The sequence below is a fragment of the Gallinula chloropus genome, assembly GCF_964237585.1.
Source record: "Gallinula chloropus genome assembly, chromosome: 8".
NCBI lineage: Eukaryota > Metazoa > Chordata > Aves > Gruiformes > Rallidae > Gallinula > Gallinula chloropus.
This window is the reverse complement of record NC_140093.1, coordinates 15,523,315-15,542,539: the sequence shown is the minus strand read 5'-3', so window position 1 is coordinate 15,542,539 and position 19,225 is coordinate 15,523,315. Positions and strand designations below refer to the sequence as shown.

Below are 19,225 nucleotides of genomic sequence, written 5' to 3'. Positions count from 1 at the left end.
TCCTGTGATTGAGCACTGAGTATACCTGAGCACTCCCTTGCCAGGAAACTCCAGATGTGGTTGAGTTCACACTTCACTGTGGGGTTTTTTGTTCTTTGTGTAGAGAGGAATGAGTTTTGCTTGGGTTTAACTGACATATTTCTTTTATGACATGTTCATTCTACATGTATATATGTATCAGCTGGGTTGTCTACTGTTCTGTTGCCACCATTGCTTCCATACCAGTCTTTGCTACATTCCTGTACATGTTTCACTTCTATGATGTGCCAGGTTGTTCCAGCCTGCCCGGAGTTTTTCCACGGTGGTATTTTGTGATGTGCATGTTCATCTTGTTGTTTTTTAAAGTTTTCTGCACATCTAAATCCAAACTGGGACACTGAAATGAAGCTAGGTTGATTTCAGTACTGCTCTTGAGGTCCTGTTTGTTCTTTTGTGGTGGTGATTTTCCAGCTCAGTAGGGCAAAAGAACAAACTGATCAATGATTGTTTGTTTCAGACTTTGCCGAACCATTGGTCATACCTGCACTTAGAGAAGTTTCTTCCAGTGGAGCGGCTGCATTTGGAGCTGTTGGGCTAGACAACCAACCGCCTGAAGAGATGGTTTCAATTATCATTTCCATGGGCTTCCAAAGGAATCTAGCAATTCAAGCGCTGAAGGCAACTGTGAGTTCCATGAGTTATTGGTAGAAGTTGGTTTTTGCTTCATATGCTGTGCTTCAGACATGTGGGTGCTCAGCTTTGAAGCATGCATATAAAAAGCCAGTTAGTGGCTGATGTGCACAGAACTATTCTGGCAAAGTGTGGGATGGCTGACTTGTCTGGGTTAGAGTGGGGAGGGTGGTTTGTGTATTTCACTTGAATGTTAAAATGTGGAGGAAAGTAAGGAAAACTTAGCTTCTTTTACCATCTGTTGAGAAACAACGTGGATGCCTAAAGAATATGCATCTTCAAGATGAGAATCCAGGGCCTATGGGGATTAATTGTGGGAGGATTTCTTTTCTATCTGTCAAGCTTCTGCAGAGTGCTTGTTGAATACTATTTTCCAGGAAAGTAGAGTATGTATCTTACAAATTTTAAGTTATGTCAAACATGATCTTTACTCTGCTCAAAGAATGAATGGTAGCATGATGCTAAAGAATGTATTAAAGGCTGCTCTATTGATTGTTTGACTATCAGAATAATAATTTGGAGCGTGCACTGGAATGGATCTTCAGCCACCCTGAAGTTGAGGAAGAACGTGAGCCTGCTTTGGACATGATGGATGTGGAGAACAATGCTAACGCCAATATCCTTGCAGAGACGGGGTCAGAGGGACCCAGGATCAAAGATGGGTCTGGAAGTAAGTTCTCCTTCAGTTTAGAACTGACTGTCATGTTGTTGCATCATATCTACACCATTTGTAGAGGTTCTTGCTGTTTAGACAGTAGTTATTGTGGGTTTTTTGACATGATCCATAAAAATTACTTCTGGGACTGAGCCCAACTCTGTGGGGCTCCTAAATTCAGTGGGCTGTGTTTGCTCAGAAAGCTCTTTCCTTGGACTCACTGAATAACCTGAGTTTCTTGATGCCACAGCAGCATATACATATCTCCTGGCCTAGCTTTATTTTTTGTTGTTGCTATAAAGTAAAAAGGCGAAGAAAATCTAGAATGTTTAAATCTTCAGAGGCTGAGCATCCTAAAGATAATGTTGCTGCTACAGACCACTTGAGTTTCTGTCCTCTGGTGGTCTGAGAGATTGATATCCCTTCAACCAAGTTCCTATTCCAAAAATGGCAGGTATCCTGCATGTACTTTGCTATTTTCTTTCGGGTTTTTTTTTGCTGTGAGATGCTCAGCTACACTCCTGCTAAATAAACCACAAGATGGAGCTAATGTACAGCAAAGTTGTGAAGTAGGCAAAGAACCTGTTTAAAGTGTAAAACCACTACAGTCCAAAAGCTCAGCGGTAGTTCTAACAAGGATATCACACAACACTTTCTGAAGGGTCTTTGGTGACCAACTCTAACTGTAGTATGTTCTAAACTTACTTATGATCTTGATGTAAAGGCCTTACAAAAAATATAATTAACAGACAAGTGAACTTTTGTTTCTGTGCTTGTTGTTATGTAAAAACATTCATTTCTTTGTTTCTAACATTATAAAGACCAATCTTAAGTCTCTTGGAGACATGGGAAACATTGATTGTTAGGTTAAAAAAAAAAAAGAAAAAAGATTTGGAATAATTATTTTTTGTGGTACTTAGCCTTTATAGACTGAGACCATTTACTGAGTGCCTGAAATCCAGATAACCAACATGATACTGTAAAATGGCTCCAGAAAGCCCTCTCCACCAAAATCCAGGCCCCTGTCCTTATGCAATATCCTGAAAGAAGGTACCCTTTTACTTTTGGTGGTAATTTGGGTGAATGGCATGAATGGGTGGGGAGCAAGAACCAATGCTGAGTTCTCCAGAGACATTAAGCACAAAAATTGCCCTCATGTTAAAGTTAGAGGGTTTCTTTCCTGTTCTCTTTTATGGGCTGCTGAAATCTAAACTTGTGGTTTTTGTTTGATTTATAGGGGGTCTGTGATCACACTTACAGACATAGCGAATTTGTGAGCAGAATGAACTCCATATCTGTGGTGCTTTCTGTGAATCTGCCACTTTTTCTTTCCTAGTAGGAGCTGTGATCACAGCCCTGCTGTATATGCACAGATCTATATCCATTTGATTTGGATTGGTTTGATGTTTGACAGTGAATCGTACTGCTAGCTAAAGTGAGAATATACTGCAGTTTTAACAGAAACTGTGTTTGGGGATGCAGAGTCTTAGTGCTTAGCTGCTTCTCCCGTATTAGAAAGTTTCCCCTGGAGTCATATTGTAGCGCTAGCAATAAAAGTCTTATGATCCCATTTGTATTTCTTAAACAGGATATGAGCTGTTTGGGTTCATCAGCCACATGGGAACATCCACAATGAGTGGCCATTATGTTTGTCATCTCAAAAAAGAAGGAAGGTGAGTGGAATTGGGAGACAAACAAAAGGATGAGCAAATGTTTTCTTTGAAGTGTGCAGCTGTACAGAGCAGGGTGTATATTCACTGCAGTCAAAACACATGCATTGTTACCATGTACACCTTTCCCCCCAAAGACATTAAGATTATTACAGATTGTAGATGTAATGAGGCAATGCTGATTCCACTGAAGTCTTTACTGAAATGTATCATCTGCTCTCCTGTGCTTGCTGTTCCAAACCTTTGTTTTGGGGCATCATTTTTCTATCTGGCTTTGTTTATCTGAGCTTCCCCTAACTTTCTTCAATCCCCAACAATAGAGACCCATCAAACTATGGGCTGATACTAGTGTTGCTACTATAGCAGTGTTGACTTAGCTGTGGTTTTGACATGTTGCTATTATTTGGCCTTGGGAATCCTTGATTTTTTTGCTCATTTGAACTGTAATTGCACCCCCCTCTGCACATCCGTCTTCCTTTTCAGTTCCTAACTCTGCCAGTAAAGCTGCTTTGGCTGTTTCGCTGATTCTGTTGTTGTTGCTACAATATCTAATTTTAGATTTTCAAGCTCTTCGAAATTTGTCTCTGAGAAGTCCCTAATAAACTTCTGTTGATTTTTATGGAACATAACGAATCTTTTTTTGTTTGTTTTGTTTTTCCATTTCAGATGGGTGATCTACAATGACCTTAGAGTCTGTGCCTCAGAACGACCTCCCAAAGACCTGGGCTACATTTATTTTTACCACAGAATACCAAGTTAGGCCTTAAGAAGCTGTAAGCCTTTTTAACCTGCCCAAAGTGTACAATAAAAAAGAAAATCTAAACCCAACAAAAGATCCCTAGCCCTTTGATCCCAAAAAGTAAAGGAAAAACATGGGATGTTTATAGTTTTATTTAAAAAGTCATTTGATGCCGCCTTAAGTATTAGAGGGAAAATTTCTATTAGGTAATGTACAGTACGTTGCTTTAAATTTATACACCATAAAGGATACCTTAAAACTATGCAGATTACTGGTGGGGTGTGCAGCTAGTATATGGAGAAAACAGAAGTTTTGGAGTTGAAGAAAAATAACCCTGTTAAGCCCTGCTCCTTCCTGTTCTGTCCATCCATCCATTGAAGACCATGAAGAAATACTTGCATCTTTGGTAACTGGCTGCCAGTGTTTTCAACCAAAGTCCAGAACACTCCGAGAAGTCATATTGCATATCAAGTTGGAGGGAAGGGAGTGTGTGAGTGTTCTTCCAAGCAGAATGTCTTAATTACGAGGTGGTGGTTTGTTGGGTTTTCTTTTTTGTACAGTGAGAAAAGTCAGCTAAAGTTACATCTATTGGAATTCAGGTTTATATTCTTTCGGTTTGCCTTTTTGATGCATAAATCTAAAACTAATGGTGATGGAAACAATCTCCTGTCAGCACCCTGTACACTTTTTGCTAACAAGAAATAGTACATTTTATTTTTACAGAGATAGGTTTCTTCATCTTTTGAATGTTTCTTTTGCAAGTTCTTCCAACAGATTCAGAATTACAGATGGCTGAAAGAAGCAGATTTATGGACTATAAAATGAAACACCTACCCTCAGGAAAGGCAAGGCTATTACTTAATCTCATGAAGGGGATTAAGAGGGGGTTAATATCTCATATGTATTTCAGGGAAATTTGCATCTAGACTACTTACATTCCAGCTGAACTCAACTCCCTGACAAAGTATCCACTCTACACTTCTGTTTTCTGCTTAAATATTTAGTTCCATCCATGAGTGGGGGAAATTGCTTTATTGATTTATCCATCTCTTCCCTCCCTTAAACAAACCAAAACCAACAACAACAAAAATCCAACAACAACAAAAAACCCCACCATCTTGAAATGATGTTTCAGCTTGCTTAAACTTGCAAACCCACCAATAATCTGATCTTTTAAACACAGTCCTAAAATGGGTTTTATATCTCTGGCAGGGATGAAGGGGTGGGTAGGTAGGGGCTGGCCTTGTTTTTTTTTATTTCGGGGGTGTTCAGCTTGTCACAGGCAAGAATATATATATTGGTTTTAAAATTGTATTTGAAAACACTAATTGTGTGGAAAAAATACAGTGGTGAGTGTGAAACCTTTCATGATTCAAAAAAACCCCCCAAAAGCAAACCCAAAGATTCACAAGTGTTGGTCACTTCTTAGAGACTTGTTGGAGTTGCCTCATGTAATCTTACTGAGCCTTCAAAATAACTGGAACAGTCAAAAAAAACTCCAAAATCCTCCTTAAAGACAGCAGGAAAGACAGGGAGGTATAGTTACATTTTCTCTGCAGTCAGTGCCTACAAGTTTAATAGCAAAATTCAGGCAGCTACACACTACAGAAGAGGAAAAAAATCTGGTTGAGTATGGAATTTCATTTCTTCCCAACACTTGGGAAGAAAATCAGTTTTCCCTCTGGTCATGTAGCCTCATGCAGAGCCAAAGCCCCCTTGATTGTTATTTTTTTAAAATCAATTTTTGATCCTAAAAGATTATGAGAGAATTTCTGGTGCAATTATTCTGTAGAGTGCAAATAATGCCTAATTGCTGGGAAAGCTTCTGACACTTGGTGCTCTTACTGTGACACAGAAGAATGGTGTCCTACTGCATTAGTGAGTGGCTCCTGTGAGATTCAGCTGCCTTGTAATTATTGAGCCACCAGTTCTGGACAAAATAAAAACTGCCACTAAATTTTTCCTTCTTCCAGGTTTTGAGTATTTGTGTATTTCACCAGAAAATGTTAGATTTAAAAATGGGATCAGGAAATTATGCAGTGATACAACTTCTATGTAAAGGTAAAGAACAAAACTTCTGTATATCTGTTTCACGTTTGTGCTGTTTCATTCTGGCAGTAGAAAATGGACAAAAGGCATCTTTAAAAAAAAAAAAAATATTTTTGACTGCCCGGTTGTATCTCAAGGAAGCTCAACACAACAGTATCCCTCTTGCCTCTTGCGATTTATAAACTTACAAGATCTTGAGGCCAATACCTTTTTATTTAGGAACCTCGGGTAAGTTAAGGCCAACAGAGTTGTTCCCATGTTCATTGTTAACCTGGAAACACGGTTGGTCTTGTAGGATTGAGGATGGAGCTCGGACTCTTGCAAACCATTTGCTGATGCATCCTGAAACTGGAAAGGCGATGGGACTGACTGATCTCAGTTAACAGGAGGCACACTTAGCTGGTGGGTGATAAACTGGCAGTGGTAAATGAAATGGGAGAGGCCTTCTCTGGCTGTGATAGGTGAATCGTAGCAGCCCAGTTTCTGAAATTCTTTTCAGTTTATCACTCCTGTGTACTGCCAAGTGGCTCAGAAGTGCAGGGAGCACGTTAGGGGAAAGGCCTATGGATCTCCTAAAATTTAGCACGTGAAAAAATTTAACACTTCAGCTGTTTAAGAAATTATCTCCTAAAGAAGTGGTTTCCCGCCTTTTTCAAATAGCCAGTTAAGTCATCTCACTTTCGTGAAGAACATCACAAATCTGTAGGAGCAGGATGTAAACTCCTGACTTTTCAACCTAATTTTGGGAAGAGGATTTTGTGTTTTTTTAATTCGTTTGTGGTTTTAAACTTCATCATACAAAAGTCACAATCAGACTGTATGGAATCAATGACTCAATTTATCAGGCTACGCCTGATAAAATTAATCTTTGCTCAATTGTGCTGTGCCAGGCCTCAGTGCTCAACTTGGACAATGGTTGGTGAGGAAACTCCATGTGTCTGGGTACTGTAATAGTTGTTGGGGGTTAGGTGTGTTGAGAGCTTCTTGACTAAAGAGGAAAATTACTGAGAGCTGTTTGAGACAATCTAACCTGAGAACCATGGCAAGTCAGGACTTGGTAGCAAATAATACTCATATTTCTCAGATTGATATTTACTTTTTTTCTATGATACATTTAGATAAGGAAAGTGCAAGGAAGACAAACCCAACTTTTCCTTGTTTTCCTTGTTCCCTCTCATTCCTAGCAGTGTGCTGGATCCAGTAGATCCCTCATTCTAAGTCACAATCTTCAGTCTCCAAAACACACGGAGTCACAGACTCCTGTTTGATCTTCTTAACTAAAATATAATTAGGATAAAAATGTAATTTATTCAAAGCTATGGCTTAAAAACAATAACTTGTAATCCCACTGGGTTCAGCAGCATTACTTCTGACTGACTTAAATGTAACTGAAACCAGACTCGGTCCCATTTTCTTTGATTCAGGCAGCATTCACTGGACATAGTGCACATTCTGAATGTGGATGCAACCAGAGCTCGTGAAATTGTTTTAGGAGCATCTCCAGTTCATTCCTTGTGTTCTCCATCCTTGCAGCAGCCATTTTTCTCTTTGGTGTTTTCATGCTGTGCAAGACTCTGCAAAGTAACTGGACATACCTTCTAATTCTTTTCCCATCACTGTTCCTACCATAATGGCTGAGATAAATTTCTGATTTCTACCCACTCCTCAGTGGTTTCAGTGTTGTATCCTGGAAGTGTCTGTACTGGTTTGCTTGGCACCATTCAAGAGTTGTTTGCTTGAAGCACTGTTAACATTTTGGAGAATATTTGTCTAAGATGCGAAAGGTTGTGAATGAAATTGTTGCATCTGTTTTAAATTAAAAAGAAATATTCCCACATCTTGTGACTGTGTGGATTCTTGCTGCTTTCTTTCCTGGCTGAAGAGGAATAGACTTGACTATGGCTTGATGCTGCCTCTCCTCTTATTCTTTGTGGTCACGTTTGGTGTTTTACTTAAAGAAATCTGAATAGGCAACAAAGAGATTTGTGACAGTCTTATTTCTTGTGACTCATGCCACTTCATGGATTGGGAAAAAAATAAATAAAAAATTTCCAAGCCCTGAGTGGATACAAAACATGGTAAAAATGGAAAATAGGATTTAAACTAAGATTGATTTGTTTTGGTTTTAACTTTCAAGCCAGTTGATGTTCTTCGACACAAGGGTTTCACCCAAATTCCTGCCTTATCTTGGAAATTCAGTGAAGGTGAAGTCTTTCTCCTCATGTGTAAGGGCTTTACATAGCAGTGTGACCATTGGGACTCTTTGGTAGATGCAAGAACAGGCCAAAAAAGACTCAGGGATGGCAAACTTCTTGTCTTTTATAGGATCGTGGGACCAGGAACTGGAGGAGAGGTAAGAGGTGAATCTACTGCACTAGGAGCGATGTTTCCTGATGCGGAAGGAGAGGACATGTGAAGTATTGATTGATAAGAAAGGTAAAGATGATTCAGCTGCTGAAGTCCAAATTGAATGATTTTTTTTTCTTTTTTTTGGTTTCTATCACAGATGTCCTTTGTGACCATGGCAAGTCACGCTGCGCTGGGCACTGTGCTTGCACCACTTTTAGCAACCAGAAGATGTGGGAAATTGTGGGTCCTTGTGTAAGCTAAAGGGCCCTATTTAGACTTCATGCAAGAACTTCTTGTGTAGGATTTATTGCTTGTGGAAGGCAGTATTAGTTAACTGACAAGTTAACACTGCCTCATCCCTGTTCCCCTTCACTACTATGGGAAGTAACACTTCTCTGTCCCTCAGGTGTGCTGCAAGGATAAGATGAATAAGGGAGGCACTGAGAGCTGTGGTGAAAGACAAATACTAATAAAACCACTGAAGACAGACAGTGCATGGCTGACAGCTGGTGTGGAGTAGGTGATTGTATTTTCAGATTTCTTTACCAGTAGATTTCCTAGGGCTTTTTCTTAAACCCCCCCCCCTTTTTTTTTCCTTTGAGCAGTTTTGTCTGGTTTGGCACAAATACTTTTCTCCCAACTACTCTCTTTACTAGGCTTCAGGACTGAAGTGCTGTGTTCCTGGTCTGTGTTTGCCACAGAGCACACAACTGGTGGGTATTCCAGCTGCTTCTTTGTTGGTACATTTGAATGGCAAGAATTAGATTAATCTTAACGTCTCCTAGCAGAACATGCCAGAGTCAGGAGCACGCATTACTTGCATCCTAAGGGTCAGTGTGTTTTTAGTGTCTGTTTCCTTTTCTTTAGTAGAAGGTTCTGGTTGAAGCCATAGCAGCCAGTTGGCTTTTCTGACAGAGTTTTCCTTCTACAGGCAAACTCTGGCTGTGTCATCTGGGTTGGTTTCTTTGCAGTGCAGCCCACATGTCCACTGAGAGTGTCAACCTTAAGATCCATGCCAATGTTGTCCTGCCTTGTGAATGACCCTCAGCTGTAATTGTCATAGACCCCTTGCTGGTTGTCATCTTTTCTGGCCACAGTGGCTTACCAGAGTTTTATGTCTGTGCTTATGTTAGTGTCCCATTGGAGAAGCATAAAGATGTCATTTCTACTCTGCCAGTTCTTTCACCTCACCACACAAGAGCCAAAACTGAAGAACTCCGCTAGCCAGCTCCCACTGTGGTTTATGGGATGTTGCCTGAGTAACAATTTCAGTCACTGAAAGTTGGCTTTGCTTTTTTCAGAAAGCTTGTGCAATTACTTCTGTTCTAATTTTGAGGTGTGCAGTTGCATGATCCTCAGGAAAAATTCTGATCTACTTTTTTCCTCTTTTTCTTCACATGGAGCGTGGGTGCAAATTCCTTTGGGCCAGGCCTCAGCTAGTATAAATTCCAGTGAATTGATCAACATGTGGAAATAAAAATAAATTGTAAAAATAACTTTACCTCAGGGTAATGATGACATTATGCAAAATGTTTGGTAGTGAAAAAAGCCTGTTCTGGGCTTAACCTTTAAGCAGAGAAGTGTGTTTACATTGTAAACAACAGGATAGAATATAAAAAAAAACATCCTTTATTTTACTTGCAGACAGAGGTCCCTTCTTTCAGTCAAAGTAATTATAGTCAAGATTATTAACAAATTGAAAAGAGATTTTGAAATATTTGAAGCCACAGACCAAGTTTATTTTTAAAACATATTTAAAAATTGCACAGCTATAAATGCAGGTAAATAAATACAATTTAATATGTGGAAAAGAACCCAAGGAAGGCATGCTTCCATTACAGTACAAAAATACTACATTAAATGTGGTGCTCTGCAAATAGTAATCTATGACCTTAATAAATTTAACACATCCAATATGCACATCATTAATTTTTGAGGAAATAGATTATTTTAAAGAGCAGTGCAAGGAAACATCAAATTAAAGCATCAGTAAACTACAGTTCTGTGTTTAGTATTATACACAGCTGATAATGCACTAAGTATACAGAGGCAAAGTTACCTGTAGTAAGAAACTAATCTTTTACTCCGTATGTTCTTACTGACTCAGATTCTCAATCTGGGTCAATATGAACCTTTGTAACGGAATGTAAACATTCAGGTGTAGGGCTGAACTCCCACCTCCACATCCACCACCCTCCTCACTGCTAAGCCTTTCACCTACACTTAACTACCCACACGAAGAGTTAAGCGAGCAGTGTAAGTCTTTGCAGCAACAGGGCTCCTCAGATGGCCCAGGCGAAAGTCTCTGCCAACCCTATAATCTCTTCTTTCTCATACGTTGGCTTAAAAATAAAGCCAAAAAAACTGATGCAAGATTGCAAAGGTTTCCAAATGGTTTACAGCATATAGAAGAAGCCGCACAGAATGCCTCTCAAAACATATAGTTTTACTTTTACTCTAGATGTTATACTCTGATATATAAAATATATTTATAAATGTTTTGATTTTTTTCTGAATTTACAATAGACTACTGATATTAAAAAGGCTATTTAAATTAAAGTTTTTGCCAAGGTCAATGGCATTCTGGAAATGTGGAAGGGGAAAAAAGATCCAAGCACATTAAGTCCTGACCATGCAAGCTTGCTCAACGGGCTGTCACAGGTGCAAGCATTTGTAAAGCTGATTTTAGGAAACTCTAGATTCCTCCTATTGCTTTGTGGGCTGAGGTTCTGAAACTTTCTGGGGATTCTGTGGCATGCTCATTTTTCATTTTGCCTGGGTTTGTTCAAAATGTCGGTGATCTCTTCACGCTTGGCACTCCTTTTCTCTGATTTATTTCACTGGTCAAAAATAGTAGAACTATAATGAAGGAATCTGATTTCTAGCCTAGATAAGGTTTGAATAGTAGATAATACTGTATTGCATACCCACCATTTTTTCACAATGTGCAGTGCATTTTGTCTATCACTTGTATCTGTGAATACTTGGTATTTTATAAACATTTATTACATAAATTCACTGTACAGACTGCTAAGCTGACAACATTGGTGACCAGAAATCTCAGTTTTTCAACTGTGCAGTTTATTCATGCAAAGTAACTAATATGTCTCATTTTGCAGATGCATGTTTAGGCAAAAGAGATCTACAGCCAATTTGTTTCACTCCAATTCTCACTGGCTCCAACGGGCAATGATTTATGCCTTGGGCTTTGCGTCTGTGGCTGCCAGTAATGGTATCAGTTACTATTTCTGTCATGGTGCCCTTTGTGTTATGGAGGCCCATGCTGTATGGTTGTTCACGGGATCACCTGGCTGATCTGTTGGTATTGTCAGGGTCCCCCTTTTCAGTGAGACAGGCACAAGTTTTCTAAATTGTCCCATTAGCTCCTCATGTTCTGAACTTTCAGCTGAGAGTTAAGCGTCTGCAGCTGAAATCAGTGATTGCAGCAGATACTCAGATGCTCTTACATATCTCTTTTTCAGACAGGACAGTCAGACACTGACCTGCCTTCAGAGCTAGTGGCAAGTTTGAAAAGTCTGGCCTGGTAACAGCTGTTTGACTGGTTCTGGGAATATTTTTTTCTGGCTTGGTGCTATTTGGTGTACACTAGAGAAGAAACAGTGAAAATCCAAACACCTGGTGTCACTGTGAAAGCTGCACGCATGTAGTTTTTTAGTGCTTAAGAGGATACTAAATTATGTCTGCAAAAGCAGTTACTACAGATGTCTGTCATTAAACACTTGAAGCAAACATGAAATCCACAACACAAAGTAATTTCTAAGGATGGGATTTAAAAAGGGCTCTGCATTTGGTCAAACCTGTTCCAAGTAACATTAACTCAGTTTTGAGTTTGGCAGATGCAAAGTACTTTTAAATATCCCACAGAAGATACCAATCAACAGTTTAAACATACCCTATGTGTGGGCCTTCTGCATGCATTCTGCAAGCATATACTCAAGTAGCATTACTGCATGCTTTGTTCTAATATTTCATTGTGATTATTTTTTGATGTGGTTGCATGCAATATTGTCATGGGAGGTTTTGTGTGATTTGAACCTCCACCCAGTATTTTTACAAGTGCTGTAATTTATCAGATCATAAGAAAGTACCATTAGATACAGATATGTATATGTGTTTACCTAAGGATCAAATTGATTCTTCAAACTGACATAAACCGGTCTGTTGCAACAAGGTTTCTAGAGTCATTACAGTTTAGCGATCAGCAAGATCTGAGTCTGTTGCTTTCATCACAAATCCCCACTCCATGAATAATTACTTAGATTATCGTGCCTGTTCAGCATGTGCAGGGGTACCAGAGGCTAGTCCTCATTCCACAGCTGAATACATGCACTCGAGCTGATCATGCAAAGTGCTGAGCACTCCTGTGAAGACTACAGACTTTCAGTGTTCAGTAACTTGATGGATCAGACTTACAGGTCATACATATTCACAAAGCTTTGGAGAGGAGAGGAACAGTCCCAAGCTGAGGTTAGAAAAGCACTTTTTAATTGCATGGGATATAAAATAGAAGAAAGGCTCAAAAACTTGGAATCAATTACCTGGCAGTGATAAATCACCTCTGAAGAAAGAGGGGAGTAACAAGAAGGGGAAACAGTGTGGGATATGTTGATTAAACCATTGCAGCACTCTAATTTGGTATCACCCCATAGATGCCAACAAATGTAATCTTCAAATGTGTCCAAGTCCCTTCTTTGGGGAAATTGCTAGTGTCTATGTAAAACTGTTTCCTTACTCAGACCTGAGAAACCTTGTGTTTCTGTGCTACCTTTCAATTTACACAGGTGGTGACCTCACCCATGTGGTCTATGAGACAGCAGCACTCCCCTGCTCTTATGTAGTTCCATCACATGCAATAGCATTCTTTGTCCATCTTCCTTCCTCGCATGCCTGGGCAAGTCAGGGCTGGCAGGAGATTTTGACTTGGCCAAGATCACAGGGAGCTCTGAGTACAGGTCCTAGATTTCCTTTCCCTCACTCAGGCTCACTCTGTTACTGTTCAGCAGCCATGTTATTTATCCTACCTCGTACCAAGTTAGAAGTAAGAGAAGAATTTCCTCTTCAGGGTGTTCATATGCTGCAGCCTCCTCACTTGTTTCCTCTTGCTGTTTCAGGCAAATATACGTGCTTGCCACTGAATATTTGAGAAACATCATGAGGAGATCAAACGAAAGCTGTATCTATCTTCCGCACTGACAGTGCTTGGCAGTGGGGGCTAAAGGAGAATGATAAAGCCAGGGATGTATTGAAAAAGTCCCCAGAAGTACCAAGAGCTGCTGAGCCTGACCTGTTGAGTGGGGTGAGCTCAGTTGCTATCCTCTCTCCCACACAGACCAGGCCAGAACTGCTTTCTATGGTATCAGAAGTTCCACTGTCCCCTATAAATCATCTGTTTTCATCTTTCCCTCACATGGTGTCTTGGTCAGTGGCTATCAAAACAGGAGAGAACTGTTGGGATGATCTCTGAGAATGTGTGCAATCTCTGTGGACAGGCTTTGTAGCCTGTGTCCCATACAGCAGAACTGTAGTACTTGTGATGAACTGGGGGCTTGAGTATCCCCTTAGCAGGCAGAGTTCAGCACCTATGTTTTGTCTCTAGTTTTACACAAATTTCCTCATAGCAATTACATGGATGTAGGCATGTATCAGCAGATAAATGCAGTTTTGAGCAATTTATCCCAGGATATATCAAGAGCTATCTATCTGCTCTTTTGGGGGAGGCTGGGTTTCTTAACAGAAGTGCTTTGTTACTTGTCCGCATGCTAAAGGGGAAGAGGTTTAGTGAACTGATTGCTATCCACATCCCTGTCATGCTGACTGTGAAAAGTCGAGCGTTTGACTTTGTTGTTTGGGTTTTCTATTTATTTGAAAGGTATCAAAATAATGCTCCTGAACATCTAATTCCACTGGATAAGCACTGATTATCCTACACCAGAGAGGATATTCTGGAACTTGGCAATGGCAGGGCATCAAGCAAGATCTAAGCATATATGCCTTTGCATTTCAGCCTCTTCTCAAAGCTGCCTCCCTTCTCTCTTATCACTTTCCAGATTCAATTGCACTGCACCTTCTGCTCTGCCTTATCAATAAAGAGCTGTCATCACACATCACTGTCAAAGCAAAAGAGCAAACTGTTGTCAGCAGATATGCATACAGCAGCCCACTTAGTTAAAATGACATTGCAATGATAATAAGTCCCTAGAGAAAATTGCAGGAATCACGTATGAAATATTTGTAGATAAACAGGATTATGTATAAACAATGAGTTAATAAAGGACTATAAAAAAGTCCTGTAACTGTTTCAGCATTTCTGTTCTGTGGAAGAGAGTTGAGAGCAAAGCCTTCTGTTTTGTAGTGAGAATCCATACAATCATAGAATAGTTTGAGTTGGCCTTGAAGACCATCTTTGTTCAATCCCCCTGCCATGGGCAAGGACACCTTCCGCTAGACCAGGTTGCCCAAAGCGACATCCAGCCTGGCCTTGAGCACTGCCAGTTTAACTCTGATTATTGGATGAACTGATTATTTTTATTTAACAAACTGTAGTTGGTTATTAGATGCAGTGATTACACTGTCTTACATGGAATTTTCCTTTAAGTAGTTGCTCAAAATAACAGACAGCTGCAAGAAACTTTAGGTTTCTACTGGTGAAACCATACAATTTTCATAGAGCTGCTTTCTCTGTGATCAATTGGATTCTTTTTTTTTAAATCTGGCTGATTGAGCTGGATTTTTCTTTCAATGCTGTTTATAGGAAATGTGCTATTTGTCTCACTTGAACGCATACCAACGCATTTTAACAGTGAATTCCTGACTGCAGTTCAAGAGAGTTGCTATCTAATTACACTGTATCTTTCACTATTTAGGAAAAAAAATTAATTATCTGTAACTTCAAATTATCTCCTTAAAAATTTATGTTCCTGTCTTTGACTGACATGTTCCCCTTGAGCTGTGTTTGACTAGACAAATGAATCCATTCATCATGTGGCAGTGTATTGCCCCTGATACTGTTCCTCACTCATCCAGTCTGGGAAAATGAAGGTGGTGGGTGTGTGTGTGTGTGTGTGTGTATACACAGATTTTTAAGCAGCTACAAATACTGACGTTACCTAAGGATTTAGTCCACTGTCATGGAGGTCACTGAGACTTTTGCTACTGCTTCTTGTAACAGTAGGATCAAATCTGAGTTTCAATCCTACAAGCATTATATATAGACCATTTTTTTTTCAGGAAAAAATTTCCCTTTGGTATGGTCTGCAGGCATTTACTCCTATGAAGACTTTTCTTTCTTTGTGATAAAGATCTGTGGCTTATGTTCTGAAATGACAGAATTCACGTACAACATGTATGTGCATGCACATGCATGTATGCATGTAGTACCTGATGGATGCATAATAATCTTTGTAATAGATACTGTAATTTATACTCTACTTGCATTTGCTTTAAACAGAAGAACATTGAAACCCCTCTCATCACATCTCAGGAAATGATTTTTGGTCCTTTATGCCAAGGCTATCCTGTACATTCTATTATTAGTAACTAAAATAAAAGCATAGCACTATTTTACAAAAAGAAAGGTTAAAGTGCATAAGTACACAGATAAGTGCAGATCCTGCTATGACCTCCCTTGACACAGACATACTCTGTCCAAGATCAGAAATGGCTGGTTTAAACAGCAACAATTCTAGTGCAAATTACCACTTCTTGGTGGTCCCATATGTACATGGCCGAAGCCCGTAGACCTCCACGTACAATGTTTCTCTTAACATTGCATGTGGTTTACAACTCTATGAGCCTACAGAACGGGGCCCAAAGGAATCAAGGTACCTTTGGAAGAAAAATTTTCTTGATTGCCATCTAATGAATATATTTAAAGAAAAATGCATCCATTTTGCATGCAGCTATTTTCAGAGGTATGTTCAAAATGGACTGTGAGAAGACTTTCCATCAAAGAAACCAAAGGATAGGAGTCCATGTTGTAGGTCAAAGTGATGTCAGCATAGTGCGATGAGCTACCAAGCAGGTTCCCTGGATGCATTGCTTGCCATTCTAATGTGCAATAACAATTATCTAGGTTTGTTCTTAATATACTTTTTTTTCTGTAGCTGTGTGTATATATATATATAGAAAGAGCTTGCATGGGATGAAAATTCTTCAGAAATGGCTATTTCGTCTAGTTCAGGGCTTTTTCAGATTAGTTGCAGCTCATTCCAACCCTTTGAGTTTATTTACAGTATTTTGTGCTTTTGAACTTTTCCTTTTTGAATAATGTCCGAGAGAATTCCCCTACTGATCTACAGCCATGATCTTTTGGAAAACATGGTCATTTTGAGATGAATAATAAAAGAGTTCTCTTCTTCCTAATCCAATTTATTCAATTGGTGGGGATATATATATATATATTTTACGGCTCTAGATTGAAAGCTCTTAACAGAATGTCTAGATCACCCACATTCGCAGCTTGAAATAGTTCTGGCTGGTCCATCATAGACAGAGCAATTCGAAGTGCTGCCCAAATATTGCCTGACAGAGCAGGATGGGGAACCTGTTGATGATTTCTGCTCTTCCTTTGCAAACTGAGAGCAGTGAGAAAATTGCTGACAGCTTCTCTGTAGGGAAGAAGAAAAAAGAAACAAGCAATATAATTTGTTTAACAGCTAGAGTAAAACTTTCTAAAGCTCTATGCTAGATTCCAGTATGTTATTTTACAGTGCAGTTCATCAGTCTTTGTGTTGCTCTTGCTTGATTTTCTTTAAACATGTGGATGTGGTTTGTATTAATGCAGAGCTCAGTCTGTTCATACATTTGGGATACTGTCTTCATTGCTGTGTACTGTCTTCATCTTAACTGTTTTAAGGTGACAGGTGGGATCCTGGAATATCACCCCTGACTCCTGAAGGATGTACTGAAAGTGTTTTTGATGGCAGTAACTGCTTGAAGCAGTTCAACTGACAGTTCCCTTCTAAAGGCAGGCTCTTATATACCTATTTATTTATTTATTTTTGAAAACTTAAGCACAGGTCTAAGTTTAAGTGTGGGAACAATCCCACTGAATTATACTAAGAGTACTTGTAGGTAGAGCTAAAAAATTGTGAAAGCAGCCTGTTGAATGAAGGATTTAATCTCTTTTGATAGATATGGTGTAATTCTGCTAAGTAGAGTTTCTGGATATAAGAAAAGTATCAAAGCTTCATTAGTACTTTGTAAAAAATTATTACAATTTTTACAATGTAACTATATTCTGATTTTTTTGTTTCTTCAATATGTCCAACTAGAAAATGAATTTTCACTTGGTAGTTATGATCCCTGACTTTTTGGTTTACACATACTAGTATCTTACCTGTATGCCCCTAGGTTTATGCAGCTTATCCCTAAATTGTATCTGGATCTAATGAAGCCAGGCTGTATTTCTAAAGCACGTGTGTAGGCCTCGACAGCTTCTTCACTTCGATCCCCGTTTGCCAAAGTTGCTCCAAGACGGTTCCATAATGTGTAGTCCTGGTGGGAAAATGAGTTAATTATTGCAGGTGTCAATAGGGTACATGATAGCTCACTTTTGCTTGTAAAATAAGCATGACTGCAGAAAATAACAGTATTGTATATTCTCTTAATTGATACAGAATGTGAGGTTGTGAGTCATAATTATAGGCAACTTTATATAACTAGTACAATTAATCAACACACAGCTAAGAATTGGACATGTATAAATCTGCTTCTAAATGGGACTGTCTTGTAATTAACATTTCTATTTCAGGTATTAAAATTTTAATGGCTGAAGTGACATCTCATTAATATTAGCCTGATCAAGAAGGGAGGAAGAAAATGGTCTGTAAAGCGCAAAGCTAAATTCTTAGAAATGTAAAAGCATAAAATGTACCTCTGGCCGAACGGTTAAAGCAGCACTAAATGCATCTATTGCTCTGTTAAATTCTCCATTCAGGTGGAAAAGAACTCCAAGTCCCGTCTGCAAGTCAGGGTCTATCATATCACCGTTCTGGTGAGCAGCCTCCAGGTACAAATCCTTTACTTCTTCAAGTAATGAGCTAGAAAAGGGTGAAAAATAAAGTTCTATCGTACAGTTCATTATAAATATTGCAATATTGATTGCATAGCCAGAAATCAACATCCTTGGAGTGGATGTGTCAGAAGTGATATTACTCCTAAAATCTGAAAATGTTCTTCAACATCATTGTGGCACAGATTTACTTCCAGGTGCTATTGTGAGCTCATGTCTGGAATAAAAATGTTCACCTATGTAATGAAGTTCACCTATGTAGTGAAGAGTACAAGTCTTCTGAAGAGCGGCTGAGGGAAGCAGGATTGTTTAGCCTAGAGAAAAGGAGGCCAAGGGGAAGCCTTACAGCTCTCTACAACTACCTGAAAGGAGATTGTCACCAGGTGAGGATCAGTCTCTTTTCTCAAGTGAGAAGTGACAGAACAAGATCAGATGGCTTCAAGCTGTGCCAGGAAATGTTTAGATTGGGTATTAGGAAAAGTGTCTTCACTGAAAAGGTTATTGAGTGCTGGAACAGGCTGCCCAGAGATGTGGCGGAGTCACCATCCCAGGAGGTATTTAAAACACACGTAGATGTGGTACTTGGGAACATGGTGGCCTTGGCAGTGCTGGGTTAATGGTTGGACTTTATGATCTTAAAAGTCTTTTCCAACCAAAAAAATTCTATGATTCTATGAAGCCGAAGTGCAGATATGAGCCCAAGTGAGATAACAAAAAGGCTTATCAAAACTATTATAATTGGATGAGTTTATCAAGTATAAGAGAGTTCTTTACTGGCAAAATCAGTAGTAATTCATAAGAGGAATAGATTGACTAGCCAAGGCCCCTGAAGAAAGATGTCAAAAATTAAGAATTTATCACTCACTGTAGGGTTCAGAAAACCTTTTCACTGACAACAGCAGATATCGGTGGGATGAGGACAAACTAGAATAAAACTCTTAGCAATTAAGCAGAACTTACATATTTTATTTTTGCTTACACTACTACCTTGCAAACCCTGTGATAAGGGTCTTGTTGGTGGTAAGGGGTTTTGTGTTTGGGGTTTTTTTAAATAAATTTCA

At 39.2% G+C, this 19,225-nt stretch overlaps 2 protein-coding genes across 4 annotated transcripts in view; one reads left to right on the top strand and one right to left on the bottom strand.

The window, feature by feature from the left end:
- The window catches only part of USP13 (ubiquitin specific peptidase 13), a gene marked incomplete at its 5' end in the record, with an annotated part of 52,395 nt that extends 44,782 nt beyond the window's left edge, over positions 1–7,613 (top strand). Inside the window, 4 exons of the mRNA XM_084267499.1 lie at positions 497–663; positions 1,177–1,339; positions 2,913–2,997; positions 3,661–7,613. Coding sequence (XP_084123625.1) covers positions 497–663; positions 1,177–1,339; positions 2,913–2,997; positions 3,661–3,754 — 509 coding nt within the window. The 3' untranslated portion in view covers positions 3,755–7,613. The remainder of the gene's footprint in view (positions 1–496; positions 664–1,176; positions 1,340–2,912; positions 2,998–3,660) is intronic.
- Positions 7,614–16,553: 8,940 nt separating this feature from the next.
- Positions 16,554–19,225, bottom strand: part of PEX5L (peroxisomal biogenesis factor 5 like) — a gene marked incomplete at its 3' end in the record, with an annotated part of 40,008 nt that continues 37,336 nt past the window's right edge. For all 3 annotated transcript variants that reach the window (XM_084267240.1, XM_084267241.1, XM_084267242.1), the window contains 3 exons: positions 18,027–18,192; positions 17,490–17,647; positions 16,554–16,758 (listed from right to left, as the gene is read on the bottom strand). In XM_084267240.1, the coding sequence (XP_084123366.1) occupies positions 16,554–16,758; positions 17,490–17,647; positions 18,027–18,192 (529 nt within the window). The remainder of the gene's footprint in view (positions 16,759–17,489; positions 17,648–18,026; positions 18,193–19,225) is intronic.